Raw genomic sequence first — 26,715 nt, 5'->3', positions numbered from 1 at the left:
TTTCATATAATAGAATACAAAGAAATAGTTAATGGGTGACGTCATCAGTCTACTAATTTGCATACCGATCAGAATGTGCATGTGCAAAACGAAATTTAAAATGTCATAACTTTCTTATTTTTCAGTCATCCGATTTTGATGAAATTTTCAGTGTTATGTTCGTTGGATTTTTTTCCTTTTATTTAAATCAACTTTTTGTTGGAGTGGAGTTGTCCTTTAACAGTTAAGTCTGTCAAGACCATTAGACCACAGCGCGTCGTGGTCTAATGAGTTAACCTACCCAAACTACCTAAAATTGTAAAAAGAATAAATTATGATAGCATTCCTCACCTCCCACTCCCAGATCAAGTCAACACACCACCCTAATATAATAAAACAATTCCACTAATTGAATTTAAAGAAACATATATCTAAAACGGTTGTTACATGAGATGTGGGGCCACTTGTTTGTACTCGATAGATATTTATGCAACTTTGCATTTACTGCGGTATGGGTTTTTTTGAGGGAGCGGTGGTCTAAACCGAGTTTTTGATTAAATTTTATTCTGTTCGTCTGTTTCCTTTGATTAATTACGTCAACTAAAATATTGAACATTGATTGACTTCCCTAATTGTGTTTTGTCAGTTGTATCTGTGATTAAGCTGAGCTGTGATATCAAACCAATGTATACATCCGGGGACCAATGCCACAAAAGTCAGTGTATATAGATTTAAAGAGGCACTATACTAAAAATTGACGTATAATGTGAGTCGAATAAAAAACTATTAAAGCTCGGAGAAAAATCATTTTAATCCTATTAAAATAATGAAGCCACCCAATTTTGAAATATTTCGTTAAAGCAGTATTTGTGAATATCTGCAAATTTATTAATGCCTAATTTGTGTATTATTCAGTTAGTTACGTTTTACATACATTATTCTAGACGCAACTTCTCTTTCATGCATTTTATACGATTTTCATTGAAACCTTATTTGGCCGTACTTTAATTCCAGACTATATAGAGTACGTGCCCCTTTAAATAGTTTCATTGACTATGTTCTCGCCCCGCCGTATTTGGGATTTTGACCTTATTCTGACAAAATGCATTATAATCTTTGTTGACCGTTAATCACTCGTTTAGGGCACAATTATTTCTCGTTCGTTCTATATTGTAGGCCTACTTATTGAGAGAAATGTTCGACAACATCGACAGGTTAATACACATCTTGGATTGAACAAAGATCTCAAGTTTGTATAACACCTGGTAACACCACTAACAACTCGTAGTTCTTTCATCTAGACTTGTATATCGCGGGAATGCTCTCTATTTTCCACGTGCATTGGGCATACACTGACGAATAATAAATTATAGTCAACAGCAATTAGAGGAGTGCACTTGGGTTGACCCGTACCGGTAAGTAAACTTGATCGCTAGCTACTCCGGTAGCTACTGTTTTATCTCCAATGTATTCACAATGTCCCTATGCCATATGAACTGTGAATGGGTCTGTACTTTGTTCACAATCTAATGTATGCAATGAGCACAGCTCAGCTGTTAAATTCTTTGCAAATAGTAACATATTTTTTAGTATGGCAGACTAGCTAGCCTTATAGAGTTGCACTACTTTTAAATCATAGCCCAGTCATAGGCCTGGCCATATAGGGCTTATTGGCCTATATGCAGAGATGGAGTTTCATTATAATACGGACATGATGACATACCTACGGGGTCAATGATATATATAAGAAAAAAAAAACATGCGTATATTCTGGTTCACTCGATCGCTTTACTCTCTTTCAAGTGTGTGATATTAAATGTGACGAACAAAAATAATGATAACGATCCACCAAAATATGGTTTGAAGATATTTTCTTGTGTGTGTATGCGCGGAAGGAAGGGGTATATGAGTCTTTTTGTCGGCAAATATGTCTTAACCCCCCCCCCCCACACACACACACCCTCACACAACCAACACAATAGGCTAGAGATACCCCTGATAATCATACGGCCACTTTATATCGAAGATGCAAAGGGATGGAAGAGACCGGGCCAATCATTGCTTTTCATGGATGGAAATATAATTATTCTTAAATATCAATGCTTTTATACAACTATTGATTCAATTACCCATTTTCCTTCCTCAGCATGCGCATTCAATAATGATCAAAATTTTCTTTATTCGTACCCCCCCCCCATAATCAACATAAAGAGTTTATAAAACCACATATCAAGTTCGTTAACATGGGAACACAGCTACCATCTTCGATCCCCGGTTTGAGAGACTTCGTCAGCGATTCGGAAAGATTTGAGGACGTCTTCGAGACGGCTTTCTTGCCCAACAATGACGGTGTGCCCAAACTGGAACGATGGTTCGAAATGGACTTCGAGCAGGAGGTCGTGGTGAAGATGACAAAGTCTCACCCGACCGATAAGGAACTTCGTTTGCTTGGGATCGGTACGGGAAACGGTAAGTAAATTTATCGCGGGGCAGCACCAAGGTATAGCAAGACAATACTTTTTTATTGAATAACACAGTAAGTTAGTCACATGACCAGTACCTCGATCTCTTTGTATACTTTCCTTTCTTCTCTCTCCTCTTTTCTTTTCTCTTTGTAGTTCTTTTTTCGTCACTACTTTAGAAATCAACGAAAATTACACAGATAGGGCAAGGTAAATTTGAAAGATATCATATTTTAAAATCTATATATTTTTCATTCTTTGGGGTGCGATATATCAACTTCTCGTGATATAGCTGGTAGTAAACAAATGCCCAAATATGTAATATTGCCCATTACTATATATTGTAGTACTAAGTAATTCGTACAAAACTGTACTACAAAATTATTTGTATTAAGAATGATATTACTAAATGCCCATCTGATCTTTTTTAAATGGTAGATTTCATTTTTCGGTAAATTATGAATTATTACCTGCTTTTATCATTTCTTTGTTAATTTATATGATCACATCTCGCCATACCTCATGACTTGGGTGATTTAAAGTGAATAAATTTGAGCAATATCATAGCAAAAGAGAGGAAATAATTTGTCTATTATTATCATGATGGTTATCACGTATATCTGTTCTTTTATGATTTTGATTATAGGAAGGACGGACACAATGATGCTTGAGAAGTTTCTTCGTCATTTTACCAAAATCCATTACACCGTGGTAGAACCAGATCAGCCAGCTTTCAAGGAGTTCAAAGATACAGTTGAGAAAAGTTCAAACCTCTCAAACGTCATCTTTGACTGGCAAAACACGACCATTGAAGAATACTGGACAAATTCCGAGGTAATAATTATAGTTATAATGATAGTATATGCATTGCCAACTATATAGTGCTCTCACTCTCTTTATCTTCCTGTCTGACTGTCTTTATATCCCTCTCTTCTCTCTCCTCTCTCTTTATATAGATATATATATACTAACAAAAAAAATATTTTTCTGAAATTGTATATAAAAAAGAAAATTGAACGAACTTATAATTGCAGGATCACCATCGTGCAAACGTTTATATAACTTCCAAAAGCCAAACGCCTAATAAATGTTTTTCCATGAACCCTTTACAAGTTATTCTTCAATAAATTTAAGGACAAGTCCACGCCAACGCCAACAAAATGTTGATTTGAATAAAAAGAGAAAACTCCAAAAAGCATAACACTGAAAATTTCATCAAAATCGGGTGTAAAATAAGAAAGTTATGACATTTTAAAGTTTCGCTTAATTTCACAAAACAGTTATATGCACATCCTGGTTGGTATGCAAATGGGAAACTGATGACGTCATCCACTCACTTTTTCTTTTGCATTTTATTATATGAAATATTCTCACTTTCTCCTCATTGTCAAGTGAAACAACAATTAATTCCTCCCTGAACCTGTGGAATTAGCATTGATTAATATTATGGTTCAGTTAACTTGGTCCTTATTGTCAAATCTGTAAAAAATGAAATGTTATATAATTCAAACAATAAAAAGCAAAAGAAAAGTGAGTGATGGACATCATCGACTGACTCATTTGCATGACACTGAGTTGTGCATATCACTGTTTTGTGAAAAATAAGCGAAATTTTGAAATGCCATAACTTTCTTATTTTACATCCGATTTTGATGAAATTTTCAGCATTTATATGCTTGTTTGATTTTCTCTATTTATTCAAATCAACATTTTTCTGGGATGGAATTGACCTTTAAGAATCGCAAAAGTACGTGTGTATGTTCTTTGGCTTGTTACACATCAAAACTTTTAATTCACATTATTTGGATACAAAGTGTATATACATACTCTCCGCAGTATGAAAATTATATATGATCAGATATTAACAGATTTTTTAAGATTCTCAAATACATTCTTTGTTTTTTAAAGGATTCTCAGGAGTTTGACTTTATCAGCATGGTACACACTGCGTATTATTTGGAGGATGTCGGGATGACCATGGACCGTCTGCTGGCATCCTTGACCGTAGGGGGCGCGAGTCTTCTCGTTCACAAATCAGGTAAAATTTCCTTTTCCTGCGCTCTTCCGATTTTTGTCTCACCACAGGTCAATCGTGTCATTAAAACGTCTGTTTAACAGGATATTCGTTCGTGTCAGCTGTATTTTTTCTGTATAGTTGTGTGATCTGTAATGGGGAAAATAACCTTATATCAATAAAAAGTGCACTTATTCTGAACTCCAGACTATAGGTTTAATTCATGTTTCATTCATGTACACTGTATAGGATTTGATAAAATGACACCCAAATCAAGAGGAAAAACGGGGAACTATATACATGATATAAGCGGAGCAAGGATTGGTCAGCAAAAAAGGGGGCACAACACACCACACTATTTCTCGAAAATTCTATAACAAGCAATAACAAAATGTTACCCCTCCAAACATCCCCCCCCCCCGAATCTGAATTTTTATATAAATCTGGATTTGTATCTGAATCCGAATCTGAATTTGGATCTCTATCTGAATATGTATCTAAATCTGAATTGGTATCTGAACCTGAATATGCATTTGAATTTGTATCTGTAACTGTAGCGGAACCTGTATCTGAATCTCATTTTTCTTTCAATAGGAGAGAACAAGACCTCGGAATTCGCCCATCAGTTACCGTGGATTTCCAAACCTTCCCACATGTCGCCGGGACGTCGTATCCTCGACGCTGCCCGTCGTGCAAATCAACGTCGACTTCGTGTCACTCCATTTCCAGCTGTCATCGACGTCACTTCGGTATTCGATGCCGGGTCTGACGTCGGACCCAAACTGATGGACTTTTTAACCCAAGGTGCCTACTTTTGCCAAACAGCGTCTGAAGACGTCTTGAATGGTACAATGGACATTCTGAGATCGTTGACCACGAAGAGCGATGACGGCAAGAGAATACTGATAAGTAATGATTTTGAAATAATAGAGATATGGAAAGACCCTTCTTCGTAAGTTCATATATTTTCAATGATTCTCCAGAGATTCAAATATTTACTATATGTATTGTCACTATAGGTAGTGTCTGACTTATTTTTGGACAGATTTGCGAAAAAAAAGTCTTATTAATGTGAAAGCTATGATTGTTTCTAACGTGTTTATGGAATCTACGATGGAAATGTTACATTAATCAAGATGTCTTTTTCATTAAGAAAATTTATCACTTTTTTATATAGTTTATTCTTTTTTCTTAATCAATTCAATATACCCCCATCCTCTCTCTCTCTCTCTCTCTCAATAGACTGATCGAACTGACTATATTCTATGCCTCTTTCTCCCATATCCGATCCCCCTCTCATAATTATAGAAAATTATTTCTTTATATCCTCTTCGTCTTTTCTTCATCCGCTGTTCATGTTTCGCAGTTTACGTTTCATGTTTCACTCTTTGATCAACTTCGCTAAATTACCTCCCCATTGGAACACAAAATTGTCACCGAAGCTTGACATGAAAAACATGGAGTCAGTTACAAGGCCATTTTGTAATGTTAAATGTTTACTGTAATAGTATAAAAATCATTTATTTGCATAGTCATACTCGCAATATTATCTAAATATGTTTGAATCTTAGAAGAAAAAAAGTATTAAATCGTGTTGTGAGGATCACAGTTTTTTTTTTTTTTTTTTTTTTTTTGGGGGGTAGACATATCTGCACCTCCTTCGATTGCATTAAGCTTGATATCAGTTGCAAGTAAATTTAATGATAAAGAGTCAATCAGAAAACTTGCAATCAACTGCGAATTGACAATTGGGTCCTAATTGGTTTCTTACATCGAACAGTAAAAAAGGATTTTTTGTATTTTGACTTGTTCTATTTAGAGTACAATTAATATTTGCAAATAATTGCCACCCATGTTTTTTATTTGCAAGGACCTCACACACGGACTTTAAAAATATATCTCCGCAAAATAGTCACGAACTAGAGTTGACTTTAGACAACTTGAGAAACATAGGGGAAAGCGGAAGATAAGGTATCCTTTGAATCTTATAGGCATATTTTCGTTAAAAAATCCTATTTAATTCTTGATTTTGCCAAACAAATTGTCACGTTTCCCCTTAAAGAAATGGTGTGTTGGAGCTAATTATATCAGTTTTGATATGAGGGCGAAGAAACAGATCATCAAAACGCTGCTTCCTCCAAGCGCAGATGGACCTGAAACATTGAACAAAAATATATAAAGATGAAAATGAATAGCCAGATAGTTGATCTTAAGTATTCTAATGACAAGTATTTTTCATAGATTCCATGAACTATTTCGATACGTCTTATGTAGACCAGGAAAAATAAATTAAAGGAAATAACACAGTTTCCTTTTATCATCATGCTAATGCGATAGCGTAATGAGGAGATAAAATGATGAGGTGCTTTGGGAAATTTACCAAGATAGCAGTGTCAACGTGCAAACACAAACATTGTTTGCCATGGGTAAGACATCGAAATAAGTACTAGTAACTGATCGCAATATGAAGGGAAATTTTATTAAAATTATGACGTAAAAGAAATCCCAGAATAATGGGTGCTTTTAAGTAAAACCATGAATTGAAATTTGTGTAAGATTTTGTGTGATCCTGTGTGAACACTGGTGGTTTAATTTTAACGTTATTGTTTTTGCAATGAATATACATTTTTGTTTGTATAATAATATTGCATTATATAATTTACCTCCAGCTGTTGTAGACTCTTGAGTAGTCACTGTTTATGATAAGAAGAGGAAGACAAAAAATGTTGAATTTAAAATAGTATGCATTGGGTAAAACAAATATTACAACTCTGGAAAGAAGAGAATGTTTAATGCAAGGAATATAATAGTAAATTTTATCATTTATTTTCTAATCCTTTCATGTAATCTTGTTATTTGGAGGTGCACACCAGTTTTGATTTTTGATTATTAGTATAGTTGCATTAGCTGTGTCATTTTCCCCTGCCACATTTTTTTTTCTTTCTTTTCTTTTAATACCAAGTACAAACCATAAATTGAACACAGTGCGCTTAGAAACACCAGTAGTAAGCGCTTTATAAATGTTATGTATTATTTTTATGATGTCGAGAAATTAAGGATACAAAAATGCTTTCCTTAAACAGCCATTTTCTTTCGAGATATCTGTAGGCCTAGCGTTGTAATCCATTGCCTTAAAAGTTACAACATACACACCTTCCACACACCCACACATAAACTAAAGACAGACAGATACATGTATATACCCCTCACCAACACCCACGTAATATGCATTTGTACACACCAATATGCTAAAGTACATTTATAAAGTCACAACATCTCCCAGTCCCACGCACACATACACCCTCTTAGACGCATACACACACACACATCCATGTCAATATACAGTGCGTTTCAGAAAAAAAGGTAATCCAAATCTAAAGGGCTGATATTCGGATCATATTTAATTTCGTGACATTATTGTGTATGGATATTAAATAGAAACAAATCAGCTTTCTAACGATACCCTATATTTGTGCCATTTGCATTATGCATGGCCGAATTAATTGATGTTGAAGACAAAAGGTGCAGAGACCACTTTTTCCAAGTTCTTGAAAACTTGATGAAAAGGCAGAGGCTGATGTAAATACTTTCATCGATGCCTGAGCTGATAAAAATCTTTTGATTGGACCTTTTTCTTCCAAAGGAGTGTAAATAAGTGAATGTACTTGCACATCATTAATGAGTAGAATATACCACAGTTGGAACAACATTTTGAGAGACAGTTGTGAGGAGTGTACAGGCATCTTTGGTGGATTCAGGGCGGCGCTCCTGCCCATACTTCCAACATCATTCGTGATAGACTGAGATAACTCTTTGGACATTAAGTTGTTGCCCTCAACCATGGCATTGAACGGCCACCAAGATCACCTCACAGCCTGTGATTATTTCCTTTGGAGACACTTAAAAATAAGGTGTTTGCAACTCCTCGCCAAGATCTTGATTTGCAGGGCCGAATTCGATATGAGGTGGATGCTTTGCACAATGATCCGACATTGCCATTGGTGAGACGAGCTGTCCAAGACATCCTTCCACGCTCCCGGTTTGGTTTTCAAAGGAGAGGATGACATGTTGAAGGTGTGGGTGAATAAGACCAGGACCATGATAAGACATTAATCTTTCACTTATCATTTCAGAGAAATTCCTGTAGTAACACAAAAAATACTTTGGAAAAAATATTATTCTATCAATTGCACATTTTACCCACTTTACCAAAACTTGGAAAAAGTGGTCTCTGCAACTCTTGTCTTCAACATCAATTGATTTGGTCATGCATGGCACAAAATGGTACAAATAGGATATCAATAAAAAGCTGATGAGTTTCTCATTTATATCCATGCAGAATAATTTCACAAAATTAAACATGGTCAGAATTTCAGCCCTTTAGATTTGGATAAGCTTTTTTTCTGAAACGCACTGTAATGTATCTTTATACATACACACATATCATACACACGCACATACTCATCCCGCGCACACACACCCTGAACACCTATGCTTACCCAAAAATGCCTTTCAATTGTACATCGCATCATCCAAAAACAATTAATTGACTGAAATTTATTCATCCAATCAAATTATAGCTTACTCATTGGCCCGTCCCATCCAATCACATCTTCGTTCTCTTCGTTAATGTTCTCCAGCCATTCCATCAGTGGCTGAAAGTATTCCAAGATGGCATCTGCTTTCATCTCTCTCTGACCGGTGAGGGCCTCCATTGCTTCAGGCCACGGGCGGCTTGAGCCCATTGATAACATTGCACTGTCAATAATTAATAAATACATTATTTGCAGTTTGTGTAAGAGATTATTACAGAGATATTATTAAAGAGATATTATTTCCATGGTCAACAATAAGGTGTCAGACATGTCATTTTGTTATTTGTGTCAATTAAATCGCCAAATACATTGGCGTAAAGGCGTACATTAATTGGAAAGGGACCTGGGGACACTGGACACTCGTGACCATGCATGAGAGAAGTTCTTCATCTAAGGGGGGGGGGGGAGGGGCAAATTAACAAGGAAGACAAAGTAAACCATAGTGTCAAAACTTATATCTATTTTTAAAATATCATTTTTAAAAGGCTAGAGATCTCACTAACTCGCGCATACGCCATGTACGTGGTTCTTCCCCCTTAAAAAAAATCGGCTAAATTGCAACACTGAAAAATTTTCGGATCATTAATAGCGCCAATTGATCAAGTGGTTTACCCAATTCGCCCTATCTAACCCGTAGGCCTATAGGCAGGCTTATACAGATTACCTTTAAAAATTTATTTTGAATTTATTCTTACGCAAGTTTATCCCCGGCTTCTTTGGAATCATAGAAGTCGCATTTATGGAGTGGTCCCGTGTGTCCTGCTGACTGGCAAAGAGACTGGTAAAACTGGAACTGAATGATAGTCCGAATGTAGTATCTGAAAATATGCATTAAAAAATATTATCAGAATAATAAACCTCAAATGTATCAATTGCACGTATTTTAATTCATTGAAAAAATCTCACGTAATGAATCAATGGAAATGGCGCGCAAGAATAACGATATTCCCTGAGGATTCAAAACCTATTCACATTCTTGAAGCAAATATTATAAAAAGAGGAAAGGGAACTCATGATATTGTTAATACAGGCTTATTAAAATCCGGGATGACGCTATAGAATCATTATAAATACATATAGTAAAAAAATAAACAAACTTTACTCTTTCACTATTCAGAGAAACGCACATCAGGAGGCCGCACCCTACAAGCTTCGCTTTTCAGCAGCCTCCTCCATTTCAAATCTGCTCATAATGATAATCGTAACTATAATTTTTGTATAAAATGCTATGTTTCATTGCTTATATGTTCTGTATTATAATGATTATTGTACGAAGCAAAATGTAAATGTTGGAAATGGCAATAAATGAAATGAAATATCAAAATGCAATACATTTGGAAGATATTAATCCGATTTTGATCAATATTAATCTAGTTTTAAAAACAAATGAACTTGAATCTAGTATAGACATCCACAAAAACAAATGAAATCGAAAACATTATTCACCTTGCTGAAAATCATTTTCCCTTCATCATGCGCGTATCCAGAGCGGCACAAGATCCCCCATTTTACCACATGCACAAAAAAAAACCACCCATTTACTTTAAAGGGATCATTTATGATTAGTGCCCCCATATGAGGGATGTCGACTGAGTTTTTTTCAGAGGGATAACCCCAAGTTTAAAACATTCTGAAGAAATAGACCAAGATTCTGTGACCTTTATTCATGTAATACTAGATAAGCTGATACTCTTACATGATTTGTAATTGGACGCGTAGCCCCGCCATACAGAATAATGATCTGAATTAGAATCAATTATCTTCCCTGTCTTGTGCCTCAATTTTAGGACGAATGCATGAGAGAGTTAATGTTAAGAGTAATCCATCATATTTTGGAGTTAAGTTCTATCACTTGATAGTTATATTATATAGTTTTTTATATTACTATATAGTTTATTATATTATAATAGAGTTTATTCTCGACAGCATTCATTAATTTAATTTGAATGTTTCTACAGATTTAGATTACTTACCCAATGAATGGATACGATATGATGATGTGATACATGGCACCGGCCTCGAAATCTTCTTCAGTTCTTTCAACGGGAGCTTTGACTCCGATCAGATCATTCCTTTTATCATTAAATAAAATTGAAGATATATAAGAAAATGTGGTGAAACTGAACTGGTAAAAAGTTGAGGCGAAAGAAAACCAGATCGTTGTTACTGTGCTTCTAAAAATATACATCTTGGGAAAAAGTTTATCTTGTCAACTTTAAGGTCTAAAACATAAACAAATAACGATGGTACTATGTTGTTGTTCTTCAGAGAAAGCACGTTTTAATAAAAAATAATAAAAGGACAAAGAAGATAAATAAAAGAAAAAAACAATATTTATGCATTAGACAGTTATTCACTAAGTTATGTAATAAGTCAATAGACTATCTCGAATACCAATTCTACTTTGTTCATACTTAAGTTGCCACCATCTTGCTGTTCCCGCATTGACGTCTGTTTTCCCGCTAAATACATCCCATCTCCATTGCTCTAAAGCTAAGCTGAATGGAAGGGTTCCGATCGTGGGTAGCGCCATCTTAAGCAAAAAGTTTATATCCGTATTTGTTACTAGAAAAGGGACAAAATTAAGTAAAAGAATAAGATAATAATGACCGCTTTGCAGTAGAAAAGGTAACGGTGATCTCAGTTTGCATTTCTTTGTTTTCATTTCTATTCATTTTTGTTGTTCGACTCACTTCATTTTGTTCTTCTTTGTCTTCTACTCTATTATCTTCTTCTTCCTCTCCATCATCATCATCATCACCATAATCTTCCTATTCTTCTTCTCTTCCCCTTCCTCTACTTCTTCTCATTCGTCTTCTTCTTGCTTGCTTTTACCATTTAATTCTATTTTGCATTGTCTTTGGCGTCCTTTAAAAAGCTTTATTTTACACACAGTACATTTATTTTACACACAAAAAACATATCGCTGATGTTCATTCAGTTTAAAGTGATCGTTTATACGAAATTCTTCAAAAGCGCCTCTTCGAAGACTTAATATTGAAAAAAAAATCTCAGATTTGGACCCACAATGCAATGCACCGCTTCCCCATGAACAAAGTGACTGAAATGCTCCATTAAGTATCCTCTTACCTGCCATTGCGTCATCTTCTCCGTCAAACAATCCAACCACTTTCAAATGTTTGGGCGTGGCTACCGATTGTGACATCAATTCCCCAATGGCCTCGTGGAACGCGCCGTTAGCTCCCCCGCGGAAGGATACCGGTTGATGTTTGTAGTTCAAATAATACTGGATGTGTCCAAGCTCATGGTGAACTGTCAAAAAGTAGTCCATGTTTACCTCTGTACACATCTTAATCCTGAAAAGATATGTGCGAATAGGAAAATAATTCTGCCTTTAAACTTTGAACAAACAACTATTCCATTGATATCACGTCTCAATGTCATATTGTACACCCCCAAAAATTATGAAAATAAGGATAGAGATGAATAGGTCTATTATAAGATAAAATGGCATCAAGGGTACCTAGCCTCTTACGATTACAGATACAACCTAGTACCGACCACTAGCGTAACGAGGCTAGACGTTTGAGGGGGTCAGACTTGGCATAACGGAACCTAAAATGATAAAAAGTTGCACGCGAGCGAACTACCATTAAAAAAAAAACCTTTTTAGAACAAAAGTTTCAGTTTCTGTCTATGGTAACTCCCGTAGGAACACGGTAAACGCCAAGCTGGTATATAACCAATTATTTAGTAAACCTTTTACGTCTAGGCTGATGTTATAGACGAAAGATATCACTCTCGGGCCTTTTTATCAAAGTGGAGACAATGGCAGAGTTGGGATTCGAACTCACAACCTTGCGATTAAGAGTCCAATGCTCTAACCACCGGACCACATGTGCACGACCCGTGGTAACCACTGGACCACACGACCCATGTCTTATAGATTGTTACATACTATTCTGCTATTAAGAAAATTACATCACATTTTTTTCCTTTTCCTTTCTTTTTCTCCCCTTATTTCTTGGTCATGGCTCCTCTTTTTTTTTTTTTTTTTTTTTTTGGGGGGGGGGGGGGGGTAACCCCAAGCCCCAAGATCTGCACGCCAGTAAAACTTACCTAAAGTCTACTCTGTTGGAGAAATCCCATGCTGAGGCGTGGCATACCACATCCCTACCATCATCGGGTCTCTCGAACATTGAATGATTCCAGAATGCATTATTGGCCGGATATAGGCCCATGGAGCTGAAGAATTCATCTGCCATGTTGAACATCTTGTCTACTGTGTAATTCTTGTGATAGAATCGAGCGGATATAAATTTCAAAGGATTTTTAGCTGTCATGATAAGGTCTAGGAATTCCTTCATGGTCCCACAAAAGTAATATCACTTACGTTGATCCAAATAAAACATTTATGTCTCATTTATTTTATTTATTCATGTTGTCTTTAAAGGAAAAGTTGAAGGCCACCGATCTTAACGAGGATGGGAGAAGATGAAGTGAAATCAGTCTTCTTGTCTGTCCGCCCTGACTAAGACGACGTGACGAGATCCAGAAGTGTGTCTTCTTTTACATCTTTGACACTTTCTTTCAGTTCTCGTCTTCTTTTAAGCCTCAACTGGTCCTAGCTTTTTTCTTTTTTTTAGGGAGGAGTTCACTTTGTCATAACATAAATCATAGTCCTACTTGTCACAAATCAGATAAAGGTCTACATTTGCCTCATCAAAAATTTGACACACAAGAAAAAAAAAACTTTCTAAATTTAAGTAGGCGAGAATTTGGCACGGAAAATATGTTATCACTTTTAAAAAGTCAACATTTTCCTATTTTTTGTAACATTAATATTTCGAGGAAGAACCCTTATTGTCATTATGTATTTCTTATTTACCTGTATATATGTTATTTTTATCGAGTGAAATAAATAAATGAATTGAATTGAATTGAATTGAAAATTTAAATTGTATACGGATCTGTGAATTATTATAGTCTACTTCATATACAGCTCTTTTCTTGATCTCACCTGTCGGACCATTTCATCAGATACGTCAATATTAGGTAGATCAGGGTAAGGCACAACGTGTGGATAGATGTTCGTCCAGAATCGTCCCCACATGTCTCCTGTAATATTGATATTATATATTAGGAAATAAAGATCGGTACTGAAATTTCACAGTTACTAACGGAAACGAAAGAAGAGGGTATTTTGGGTATCATTATATCTTTCTTATTCCGTTTATTAGACTCAAGGTAGCATATGCATCTACAAATAGATAAATGATCTTTGATAGAAAACCCGCAGTAAATAAGCCCTGCAATAGGTTTGAGGAAAATTACAATATTAGAGACATCGTGACCATTTCGTTAACAAACTTACTGCAACAACAACACCACCACATCCATCATCATCATATAGCACCATGCTACCACCAACACTGTCTTCATCATCGTCATCATCACCAATCCCATTATACCATCATCAACCATCCCATCATCACCATCGTCATCAACATCACCATCGACAAAGACAACATCGCGGTCATCATCATTAAGTAATCATGCATCATCATCACTATCATCACGCCATCATCATTATCATCATCGTCCCCATCTTCATCACCATTAATATCATCATCGTTATCATCACGACATCAACATCATCGTCCTCCTTCTCCTCATCACCATCATCACTGCCTCCACCACCACCATAGTCATCACTACAACCACAGCTACCAACGATACCAATTCCATCGAAGCCTCAATCATCGTTTATCATGTTTATAGTCAGCATTTACTTCAACTGTAATCTACATCGTTTGTAATTGTATGCCGGCCATCATCATTTAAATTCTTTTTAATTCCACTCTTATTCGTTACCATGGTTACACACCTAGTACATTGGCCGGGAGGTGGCCGGTGAGGGGCACGTGATCTGATCCGTAGATACCATTCAGCTTTCGTCTGACATAAGCATGAAGCTGCTTATACAGTGGTAGAATAGCATTGTAGAGTTCATAAACTTGTGTCTCGAGGTCGTCACCATATCCCGACCTCCACGAATCACCCAGGTCCTCATACCCTGAACGAGAAAGATAAAAATAAAAGTTAAAGATATTATCGTTCAACCGATTATCCGTTCAAAAATATATTAACGTAATTTTCATTTAAAACTAGATTCATTTCAACGAGAAAGATGAAAATAGAAGTTAAAGATATTATCGTTCAACCGATTATCCGTTCAAAAATATATTATCGTAATTTTCATTTAAAACTAGATTCATTTCAACGAGAAAGATGAAAATAGAAGTTAAAGATATTATCGTTCAACCGATTATCCGTTCAAAAATATATTATCGTAATTTTCATTTAAAACTAGATTCATTTCAACGAGAAAGATGAAAATAGAAGTTAAAGATATTATCGTTCAACCGATTATCCGTTCAAAAATATATTATCGTAATTTTCATTTAAAACTAGATTCATTTCAACGAGAAAGATGAAAATAGAAGTTAAAGATATTATCGTTCAACCGATTATCCGTTCAAAAATATATTATCGTAATTTTCATTTAAAACTAGATTCATTTCAACGAGAAAGATGAAAATAGAAGTTAAAGATATTATCGTTCAACCGATTATCCGTTCAAAAATATATTATCGTAATTTTCATTTAAAACTAGATTCATTTCAACGAGAAAGATGAAAATAGAAGTTAAAGATATTATCGTTCAACCGATTATCCGTTCAAAAATATATTATCGTAATTTTCATTTAAAACTAGATTCATTTCAACGAGAAAGATGAAAATAGAAGTTAAAGATATTATCGTTCAACCGATTATCCGTTCAAAAATATATTATCGTAATTTTAATGCCCTATCATTATGGTAAAATGTTGTTTCAAGAGAAAATATGAAAAACGGAATGATGAAAGTTCGAAAGAAATTAAAGAAGAAATAAGAAATGTTTTGCTGTTATAAAAATGAGGATTGAAAAAGATTGTGTGATTTTCAAATCATCGATTGAGAAAGTATATTATGACAAATGGTAGGGAGAAGTGACCGATAGGGTGTATTTTGACATCAGATATAATGTGGTTTTGTAATAAGTACCTAGGCTCAGTCCTCTCGGGCTGTATTCAAATAAAACACAGCATTATGGCATGCACGTTGTTGCTTACCCTCAAGAAAGAGAGATATGCAAATGCTGTCATCTTTATCATCATCGTCGTCGTCATCATTATGATCCTCCTCCTCCTCATCATCAATAGCATCCTCCTCATCATCATCATCATCATCGTCATCATTATCATCATCTTCATCATCAGCATCAACATCATTACCATCATCAGCAGTAGCAGCATCATCATTATCATCATCAGCATCATCGTCATCACCATCATCATCGTCAGCATCATCATCATCATCAATAACATCCTCATCTTCACCATCGTCATCATTATCATCATCTTCATCATCAGCATCAACATCATTACCATCATCAGCAGTAGCAGCATCATCATTATCATCATCAGCATCATCGTCATCACCATCATCATCGTCAGCATCATCATCATCATCAATAACATCCTCATCTTCACCATCGTCATCATTATCATCATGATCCTCATCAGCATCATCATCATCATCATCGTCATCACCATCATCAGCATCATCGTCATCACCATCATCATCATCATCACCACCACCACCACCATCATCATCACCAGCATCATTATCACCATCATCTTCTTAACCATCAACTTTGAACATCATACTCCTCTTCCTCCTCCACCACCTCCTCCTTCTCCTCCTCATCATGACATTTCTCATAAACTTACCATTCGCTCTGGCTCCTTGATTAGCGATATCCACGTAATCTGCGTAAAGAGGCTTGTTGGGTCTCCCTACGCTATTACGGAATTCCTGCCACGCCCACACTAGTTCATCCCAGTCCGTCGAGGTCGCCATAATCTTTGCGAGACCTGAATGAAAATAAATAAATGGTATATAAAACTGCTGCAGAAAAACAACACATAAATCGATAACAAATCAGTCCATTTTCGCACTTCGTTTTGTCTAGTACATATTTACTTTAAATTTTCAATTCCATTTCCATTTCAATTCCCATTTTCATTTCCAAATCCATTTTCATTTCCAAATCCATTTCGATTCCCATTTTCATATCCATTTTCATTTCCGCTTTCATTTTTCATTTTCGTTTCAAATTCCATTTCGATTTCCATATTCTTTTTAATTTCATGTTCATGTTCATTTCCAATTCCATTTCTATTTCCATTCCCATTTTTCATTTCTTTTTCCATTTCCATTTCCAATTCCAATTCAATATTTTGCAATATATCTCACAATGAACATTCTTTATTGGAACAATTTTGGATGAATACTATAAAAAACATACCACAATAAGAATTTCTTCTTGCTCTGGTAATAATTTAGGTCAACAATTTATTTGATTGGAACATTTCACAAAAACACACGATTCATTGCTTGTATTGGAAAAATGCACATTTCATATGATTTTATTATGGCAAAAATAAAAGCATATCAAACTGTCAAACGTGTTTTACATCATCATTTCGAATTGGGAATGAAAATGATTACTTATTTATGTTCTACTATTAAATAGAAGAAAATATGCATGTATCGCAATGAAATTACAGAGATATCGATGCACAAACTGAATCATAACGACTGTTAACGTTTCCATTTTATTGTGCTCTTTTGTGATTAAGCCTATAATCGTGTAGTAAAAACTTTCAAAGTTATATTTGCGTTCCAAGGTCCGTATTTACCGGCTTTATAACACAAAGCTGACTGTTTATTTTTACAACAAACTTGCTCTCTCGTAAAAGACAGCACAATCTAAAAAGGACCTTTTTTAACACAAATCTGTCAGTGGTAAAAAGTGTTGCCTCCCTGTTGAGTATGCTGGCAATGTCACATGAAAAACGATCACTTCGCTTTAGGAGTGAAAAAATAGTCTAGAAATACTCGAATCCATGAATGAAAAAATAAACACATACACAAAGGGGTCATGATATTATGCATGTTTGCCTTCCTAAATACAGATTTGTTCTGTGAAAAGGCTTCTTATTTGCAAGTATTTCCGTTACTATGGTTAGAAACTAAAATATCAGAAATGCAAGAAAAAAATTGTTGAAAAGCCCTATTCATTTCACTTCTCCTACTTATTATAACCCAGGTGTCAATATTGTTTTATGAATCACACGAACCTAACAAAAATTTCTATCGTTTTTGTTCAAAATTAATTTATATGCGATGATTCTGATGTAATGTAATTTAAACTTATGATGATTTCGTACATGTACGAGTTAGGCATTTGCTGCTTTTATGCCAATGAGCAATCAATCACATGATCCGATTTTTGTAAATTACACTTTCAGTTTTGTTGACCTTGACATTTATGCATAACATTTTATTTATTTCCTGTTTTTAATAAGCTTTATACGTGGAATGTATGTGAGATTTGACTTTAGATTGCCAGAAAGATGTTATACTGAGTATAAGAATAATTCAAATTGATTTGTTCAACTGAGAATATGTTCAAGAAAACATCCTTAACCCCCATTTTATATACTTTTCTTCACCTTGTCAATATATTCGTATCAAACGAGAATGTGGAATGATTTTATTCACATGGACGAAAAAATAGCCAAAGCTAGACAAATATTGAAATATTTTATAGACAATATACCATTATGCAAATTTAAAAGATGAATTCCGCGCATAGTCCCGTACACTTATCATGGTTTATCATTATACCTTTCCTCTAAGAATGTCATAATATTGCAGTTTTATCTAATCTTTTGTTTGGTGTTTGGGATTTGTTGAAGCGTTAATTATTTTCAGAGGAATTACATAAAAATATGAATGGCAATAATTACATACTATTCCCCGCAGAGAAAGCAGGGTTGAGAGATATTCTACAAATGTTCTATTGCTAGGACCTTTGAATCTTAATTTGTTCACTATCACATACACATATCCAATCATGTGATTTGCTTTTGAATGTGTTCATTTATGTTCAGTCATGTTGACTTGCATTAGTTCATAACAATTTTTATTTGTTCATGTTTTGGATAACTTTTGTACATGATATAGAGTTCCTAGACTGATACTTAATTCGATTTTTATTATAATTATCATTTTAATTCAATTTCAGGATACCTTTTTTAACCAAATTTTTTACTCTACTTCGCATTATGTAACTTATTGATGTAATCAGATTCAATTACAATAAGCAAGACGACATAATTTCAATTGATATTTACAGGTGAAATCACACAACCCTATCTTATTAATACTCTTCTTTCTTTTCTTTCGTCCCTCTTTCTTCTTCTTTTCCTCCTCTTTTTGTTTCAATATTTGAGAAAAATCAAAGGCCGGGATCAAAGGGTCGCCCCGCCCTAGTTCCTTGTTGCATGAAAATAGATCTTGAGGTGGATGTGGGTGTCAGTGTGGATATGGTCGAGTCGCTATAGATCTGCATGGGGATAACTAGATTGGAGTTGGTGAGAATCATTGTCATGATTATTGAGCTGGCCTTTGTGGAATCTGTTCATGCTACTAGGCAGTAGAGTCAGGGGCTTATACACCCATTGAATAGATGTGCAATGGCATTTTTGCAGAGAATAATGGTGGACTTACCCGGTTCAAGGTTGAGACAGTCCGATGGATCGTCGGGTCGGCACACTTGGGTAGAGCTGTATATCCTATTCATCTGGCCCATGATCTCATTGTACTATTAGAGAATGAAATCAAGGTTTAAAGGGGTACCTCACTGGGCTTGCAACTTCTCCGCGACTAGTTTGCGACTAAAAAACTGGGTAGCTGCCGAAAAGACTCCGCGATGTCTTTAAGACATTTCCTAAACCTTATGAAATCTCCAAGGAGTCACAAGAACATTGAACAATCTCTGTTTTGTTAAAGGATGTTTGGAGATTTTTCCAGTCCTGGCGATGTCTACCCGACGTCTCCGAGACATCTACTTTAGTTGTAGAGCCGTAGCCGACACATTACATCCCCGACTACTATAAGACGTCTCCGCGATGTCTTTGCGAAGTCTCAGAGATTTCGCGAAGACCTTCAGCAGGAGACTGATGAAACATGTGAAGACATCTCCTTACTGATGAAGAGACGCCCCTGTGACGTCTCAGAGACTACAGTCGCCAATTAAGACGTCTCCAACATGTTTTTTTCGTTTTAACCAGGGAGACGTCTCCAGACAAGGTGACGAGCGATTTGGCGCGAGAATGTTGCCGTAAAGTCACCAAATAGTCGTTGTGACGTCTCGGAAACTTCTCTGAGACATTACTGCATCTGAGGAAAATCTGCTAGAAATTGCTGCGACTACTTGAATATTTTTTGCAGCAACACCCCCGCTACTGTCGGTCAATGTGCTTGTTACCTTCTATGGAGACGTCAAAACGTCCCCTTGGTTATAGAAGAGAATTTTCGCACCGCGAGGCAGAATGAATCCTAGCACGCAGCAAATACATTGAAAATACAAGTCAAAGCTTAATGAAAACCTGGGAGGTCTTTGTCGAAAATTGGTGAACCAGAACAGCAATTTTATCCGAAGTTTCGGAGAAGACGAAACATTGCAAATATCTCGTTTTTCCAGAGTCACGGACGAAAGTGCTGTTTCGATTCACAGACCATCGACAAAGACCTCTTTGTCATGAAGGGCGTTTGGCAATAAATGATCTACGTTTAAGGGAACGTTCTGCCTAGCGGTTGCACCCCCCTAGTAACTGTTATGTTGGAGACGTCTCCGCGAATGCAGTCTTTGATCAAGACGTCCACTTGGTTAGCCCATCTGATATGCGCCGGGCTATAGTGGGCAAGTTACTGGTCGCGCGAAGCAGACTGGCGAAGCCCTCGCCCGTCAGTAGTTTGCCCACTAGCCCGACGCATATCGGATAGGCTACCACTTGGTGAGATAGGACCTTATAGGTACGAATTTAATAATCGGGACCCCCTAAAAGCTCTCACTTACATGGCGGCTAAAGCAGAATAAAAGTACTTTCAATGGATTGCTTATCGAGCTCGGTGCATTGCTATGTCAGTGCATGAACTGTCTTTTGTTAGGCATAATTATTAATCCCCACCCCCCAGTTAGAAATTACCATAAAAACAATACCCAAACCAAATCGATCTGGGACGTTCGTAAAGTGTTTTGTGTCTGTATTCTAGTCGATTCAATTCAGCCAGTGAGTTATGTTTTATGCCTAAAAAACCTCAACAAAAACTTCGAGGGGTAATTATCCACAAGTTTTTAACTAATGAACATAAGAATGCGAATACAGAACTTCAAAATAAGTTATCAAATTTTGCCAAATATATATCAAGACATAATAATAACACAGGAAAAAATAATTAGTGTATGCACCATTCTTGATAAAATACAAATAACAAGAAATCGCTCTTCTGCTGTTCGGAAAATTAAACTGAAAACTATTTTTTTTAAATATTTATCATGTACGACGGTTCAGACGATTCCCATTCCAGACTAAAGATAAACACCAGTTATCTTCAAGTTTTCAAGTTGTGACAAAAGGATTCCAGTAACCTTGTACTTGGGTGAGACATCAAATCGTCTAGTGAACACATACAATATGAAATTAGCAACGCTAAATTACCCTAGACAATTATGAGCACAATTCAATTACAATGACGAATCAGACATGTTGGACACGGGAGTATAAAAAAGGGCAGACAATTCTAATCATTAGGCCCATATAGAGATCTAACTCTAAACAGAATCGGCCTTGGGTTTCGCCGGGCTCGACCGAATAAATTTTAGAGAACAAAAAAGACACGCGAGACTATTGGCGCTTGAAACACACACTCTAAAATATACTCAAATCGAAATATACAAATATGATTCTTTGATTTGGTTCCAATCAAACTGTGTGCATTATTTACTACTCAAGGTCGTATGGCGTACGTAAACTCATCACGATGATATGTAGGAGTTTGTACCGATCTTCATTTTGGAAAATCAAATCTAATGTATTGTAAAGAATGGGTAAAACACATTCCAGGTCACACGTTGAGTATAGTAAGGCTTTAGGCTCTTAGCCTTCTTGGTTATTTATTTCCAAAATATAACCCCACAAAATGATACCAAATAATAAGAAATATGACAAAACTGAATATATGTGTAAACGTACACGAACTGTACACACAAACCCACACGCAACCTACACATATACAGGTATACACACACATTTATTTATTTATGTACATATTTATATATATTTGGAGGTGCGTGTGGGATTGTATGTATAATTTGTGTACGTTTATCTATAGTTCATTTCATTGAAAATACATTTCATAATGACTTTGTATTTTTCTATCATGTAAAAGAGGAGAATTTTAAGTCCATTTTAGATTAAAAGTCAAGGGTTTACCTCCTGTACGGTGTCGTTGTCGAGTGCAGATACGCCGATGTCGGCTATAAAACCAAGTATACGTTGGACGTCTTCAGGAAAACTATCCTTGACATCATCGAACTCGCGAGCCCTCATCGCAGAATTCTTGCTAAAAGCCGAAGCTTTTAGACTGGCTTCAACCTGAAAAATACCCAATAAGATTGAAAACAAAGTCATTGTTGGCTTTAATTTCATTTACTTTTTTATTGAATTTCTATTCATCCTTTTCCAAACATACAACTCAGAAATACGAAATTACAGATCAATAAACATAACATTGAACTTATAGTTGGAAATGGGTAATATCGGTACAAAAGAAAAAATGCATCCTTTCTTAATTACTGAATATAGGAAAAAAAATGGCCTCTTCAATTTTGTTTGGTATGATGTGAATGTCATCCATGTTTTTGGCACATACCACGATGTCAAATACAATTACTGCAGTCGAGTTCTTAGAACACACCTATCCGTTTCAACTCGTTACAACCAAGGTAAGTTCACAATTATGGTAACTACCATGGCAACAGGTTTCAACAGCCAATCACATCTCAGGATTTCATCGAAAGGGCAAATTTACAATAGTTAGCCTTTCTGGAACGGGTTCCAGGTGTTAAATTCATCAAAGAGTTTTAGCACGACACCGACTAGTGTTTAAAAGCACAAAACAGAGTGTGCGATACCATCAATACAGGTGATGCTGTTGAAACACTGTGGAATTAAAACTGGTGTAAAATAAGATTATGTTGTCCTCTGTGAACACTGGTGGAGTAGTTTTGACACTATTTTTTGCAGTTCAGGCCTACCTTGCTTAGGCTTGAGACGGAACCGGGGTGGAATGGACAACCCTTTCGAGACAACCGGGGAGGGGTGGCTTTCTCTTAATTATGCACATTTTTACCCTGTCCCTTTTTTTTACCCACCCTTTCAAGAAAAGCCACCCCCACCCCGATTTTCTCGAAATGGTGCGGCCAATCGTGTTCTAACCCGCTTTACGAACGCAAACTGTCGTCACAAGCATTTAATATCACCGAAAATAAAAAACGACGGCATCATCTTCTCTATGAATATAATTATGCAGCATCTTCATCATGATCGAGTTGATCTGAATTGAAAAGATTAAATGTCTAATGACCAAACGGTCGAGCAATATACCTTTGCATTGACATGATCGCGTCACCGTCTTAGAGGCTGAAGCTATTGCCTTGCATGCGTTGGTGATCTGCAGCTGGCGCTTCTCTGATAACTCTGTTTATGCATATTCCTATATCCTCTGAGGGAGGGCGCTATGAGAAAATGACGTCATATGCATAAGGTGTATAATTTATGTACAATTGCTTGTCGGTAAAATCAGGTAGCCATGATAATTCTCGGCAAAAGTTACTACCCATCATCATCGTCACCACGTACCGCTATCATCACCATGCATCGTCACCACCACCACCTTCATCATAATCATTATTATCATCACCATCATCGTCGTCACACTACAAAAACTCCGGTGTTGCCTCAACACCAGCCCGGAATCTATATATGTCCACACCAGAGAAGTGTTAAAAAACCCCAGTTTGGTTTTTGTCTAACACCAGAAAGGTGTTTATACAACACCAATTAATATTAAAACAGCATCGGTTTGATTCCAAACTAGTGTTGTTTCAATACTTCTCTGGTGTGGACATATATAGATTCCGGGCTGGTGTTAAATCAACACCGGAGTTTTTGCAGTGCACCGTCAACACCATTGTACCTATCATCACAACCACCTGCACCATAATTCATCATTAGCTCCATCACCACCACTACGATCATCTTCATTATCTCCATCATTACCATCATCGTCATCATTACCACCACAACCATCATAATCATCACCATCACCACATCGGTTTAGGAATACCATTTTAATTATCAAATTAGTGGAAGTGTATTATCTTATTTCATCAAATCCATACCGATTTTTCTTGATTGTAATCTGTCAGGTTTGTATAATAGGCCCAGCTTGCAGACGACGATTCAAAATATACCATCTCTGCGGTCGAGTTATACTCCTCCAAAAACTCCATAACTTCGTCGAGACTTCCATCGACATCACTGATATCGACCGACTGGCTTGAAGGCACAACGATAGCGAAGACGATCAGGAGAAGAATCACATTACTACTTGGCACACCCATGGTGGTTGGCTGTTTTGCGTAGTTGGTGATCTGTACCGTCATGTGCCTCAAATCAACACGAAATCAGCCAAGCGATTGTCCGCACGGCAGTTTTAAAGACCTTAAATGGCATTATGATGTTTATTTTCAGCGTATGAATAAAATACTTGCAGAATTTACAACTTATTTTATTACGCACTATTTTTTCGACCCCTGCCAATGGCAAATACTAAATTTATGGCTTACTTATACTTAGCGTTTGTTTTTGGCCACTTGGCAACATTCATTCGATTATGACCCCCCCCCACACACACACACACACACACACACACACACACAGACGCACTTTTCTTTCTTTTTTGTTTTTCATATACTTGTAATACTAATATGTTAGTACAATTATGAATTCATTTAAGAAATCAGAGCAACTTCAGTAAAACCACGCGTTAGAATATCCTCTCCCCCCTCTCATTACATTACTATGAATTTTGTTATGAATTGAATAGACTCGTTATAATCCATGTGCATATTATCTCTTGTTTTATGTTTGTTTATGTCATTTTCCGAACAGATGCAGACAATAATTACTAACAATTTACTGAACAATAAATGTGTGTTTTTAATGGGTGATTTTAATATTAATTTGCTTAACTGCGATTCAGATGATAAGGCTAATGAAATTGTTAATATGTTTATTTCATCTTCTTTTGTTCCACTGATTACTAAACCAACAAGAATAACAAACACGTCTGCTTCCTTTATCGATAATATTTTCTGCAATGTTCATTCTTTACCAGAACCTGGTATAGTCATTTCCGATCTTTCAGATCATTTTCCTGTATATTGCAGAATGGCTTTGCTCAGGCGTCCATTTATTGATACTACAAATAAACGGTCTCGGGTAAATAGCCCTGAAAACATTGCCAAGTTTAAGAATGCTTTAATGGCAACTACATGGGATGATGTCCTCCCAGATCATGATGAAAATAGTTCATTTAATACTTTTTTTGATACATTCATGCTATTGTATAATGATAATGTCCCATTTCGATCTGTGGACCGTCCTAGTCATAAGAAATTGCCCAAAATGCCATGGATTACGCATTTTTTACTGAGATCAATTAATAAGAAAAATAGACTTTTTCACAAATATAAAGTTAGTAAATGTGAAAATTCACGAAGAAAATATTCCAGTTATAGAAATATCCTCACTTCACTTTTGCGCACTGCTAAACGAGAATATTATGCTAATCGATTGAAGGTTGCGTGTAATGACATTAAGGCAACATGGAAGGTCATTAATAGCTTATTCAAAGGAAAGCAAAAATTATCCAATATAAATGAGATGGAGGTTGATGGCAACTTGATCAATGATCGAAAGATTATTGTGGAGAAATTTAATACTTTGTAATATTTGCCCTAATTTGTCAAGGGAAATACCAGACTTTCAACAACAATTTCGTCATTATCTTAAGTCACCAAACGAGCAAAGTATTTTCCTCTCGCCCATAAAAGAGAAGGAACTTCTTGATTTAATAGGTGCCTTAAAGAAAGGGAAAAGCCCAGGGTGTGATAGTATTGAAAATGGTTTAATTAAGGATGTTGTTGATGGCATATTGAAACCTCTTGCTCACATCTTTAACCTGTCTTTGTTAAATGGGGCTGTGCATTTGAGGATGAAAATTGCCTGATGAAAGTAGTGCCTGTATTTAAAAAAGGGAATGCAAAATTATTAACAAATTATCGTCCAATTTCTCTATTAACAACCTTTTCTAAGCTTTTAGAAAAGGTAGTATACGTACGAACTGTAAAGTTTTTGAATGAGAGTAATGTGTTCTCTCAATTCCAATTCGGGTTCAGAGAAAAAAAATACCACAAGCCATGCTGTTTTGCATTTTGTTAATAAAATTGCAAATGCCCTTGATAACCACACCCACACGATTATAATTTTTCTGGACTACTCTAAGGCATTTGATACTGTAGATCATAATATTCTGTTGAGTAAACTGGAATATTATGGAATGAGAGGCACAGCCCTTCACTGGTTCAGAAGTTATTTGGCAGAGAGGAAACAGTTTGTTT

General features: G+C 36.0%; 2 protein-coding genes across 2 annotated transcripts; one reads left to right on the top strand and one right to left on the bottom strand.

Annotated features, from left to right (window-relative positions):
- Positions 1-1,027: 1,027 nt before the first annotated feature.
- Positions 1,028-8,340, top strand: LOC129275093 (histamine N-methyltransferase-like). The gene is made up of 5 exons (XM_054911875.2): positions 1,028-1,394; positions 2,191-2,448; positions 3,088-3,275; positions 4,350-4,479; positions 5,050-8,340. The coding sequence occupies exons 2-5, from the start codon at positions 2,223-2,225 to the stop codon at positions 5,409-5,411; spliced, it is 906 nt and encodes a 301-aa protein (XP_054767850.2). The 5' UTR covers positions 1,028-1,394; positions 2,191-2,222; the 3' UTR covers positions 5,412-8,340.
- Positions 5,934-24,833, bottom strand: LOC129275094 (angiotensin-converting enzyme-like). Its single transcript, XM_064108211.1, has 14 exons — positions 24,433-24,833; positions 22,463-22,624; positions 19,695-19,788; positions 16,847-16,990; positions 14,899-15,087; positions 14,032-14,129; positions 13,131-13,303; positions 12,141-12,367; positions 11,465-11,615; positions 11,024-11,122; positions 9,746-9,868; positions 9,041-9,213; positions 7,119-7,148; positions 5,934-6,608 (listed from the first exon to the last, which is right to left on the bottom strand). Exons 1-14 carry the CDS (start codon positions 24,694-24,696, stop codon positions 6,538-6,540), a joined length of 1,998 nt encoding a protein of 665 aa, XP_063964281.1. The 5' UTR covers positions 24,697-24,833; the 3' UTR covers positions 5,934-6,537.
- Positions 24,834-26,715: the final 1,882 nt, after the last annotated feature.

This window comes from Lytechinus pictus, chromosome 13 (genome assembly GCF_037042905.1).
Source record: "Lytechinus pictus isolate F3 Inbred chromosome 13, Lp3.0, whole genome shotgun sequence".
NCBI classification, from domain to species: Eukaryota; Metazoa; Echinodermata; class Echinoidea; order Temnopleuroida; family Toxopneustidae; genus Lytechinus; species Lytechinus pictus.
The sequence above is the reverse complement of the archived record's forward strand: the minus strand, read 5'-3'. Positions and strand labels throughout refer to the sequence as shown.

What these genes read in the sequence shown, in the direction of transcription:
- LOC129275093 (XM_054911875.2), top strand. Translation starts at nt 2,223, where the DNA reads ATGGGAACACAGCTACCATCTTCGATCCCCGGTTTGAGAGACTTCGTC. An exon ending in TGGGATCGGTACGGGAAACG is followed by an intron (nt 2,449 to 3,087) that starts GTAAGTAAATTT and finishes TTTTGATTATAG; the next exon opens with GAAGGACGGACACAATGATG. An exon ending in AATACTGGACAAATTCCGAG is followed by an intron (nt 3,276 to 4,349) that starts GTAATAATTATA and finishes TGTTTTTTAAAG; the next exon opens with GATTCTCAGGAGTTTGACTT.
- LOC129275094 (XM_064108211.1), bottom strand. Translation starts at nt 24,696, where the DNA reads ATGACGGTACAGATCACCAACTACGCAAAACAGCCAACCACCATGGGT. An exon ending in ATTACAATCAAGAAAAATCG is followed by an intron (nt 22,625 to 24,432) that starts GTATGGATTTGA and finishes GGTATTTTTCAG; the next exon opens with GTTGAAGCCAGTCTAAAAGC. An exon ending in CTGTCTCAACCTTGAACCGG is followed by an intron (nt 16,991 to 19,694) that starts GTAAGTCCACCA and finishes ATTTTCATTCAG; the next exon opens with GTCTCGCAAAGATTATGGCG.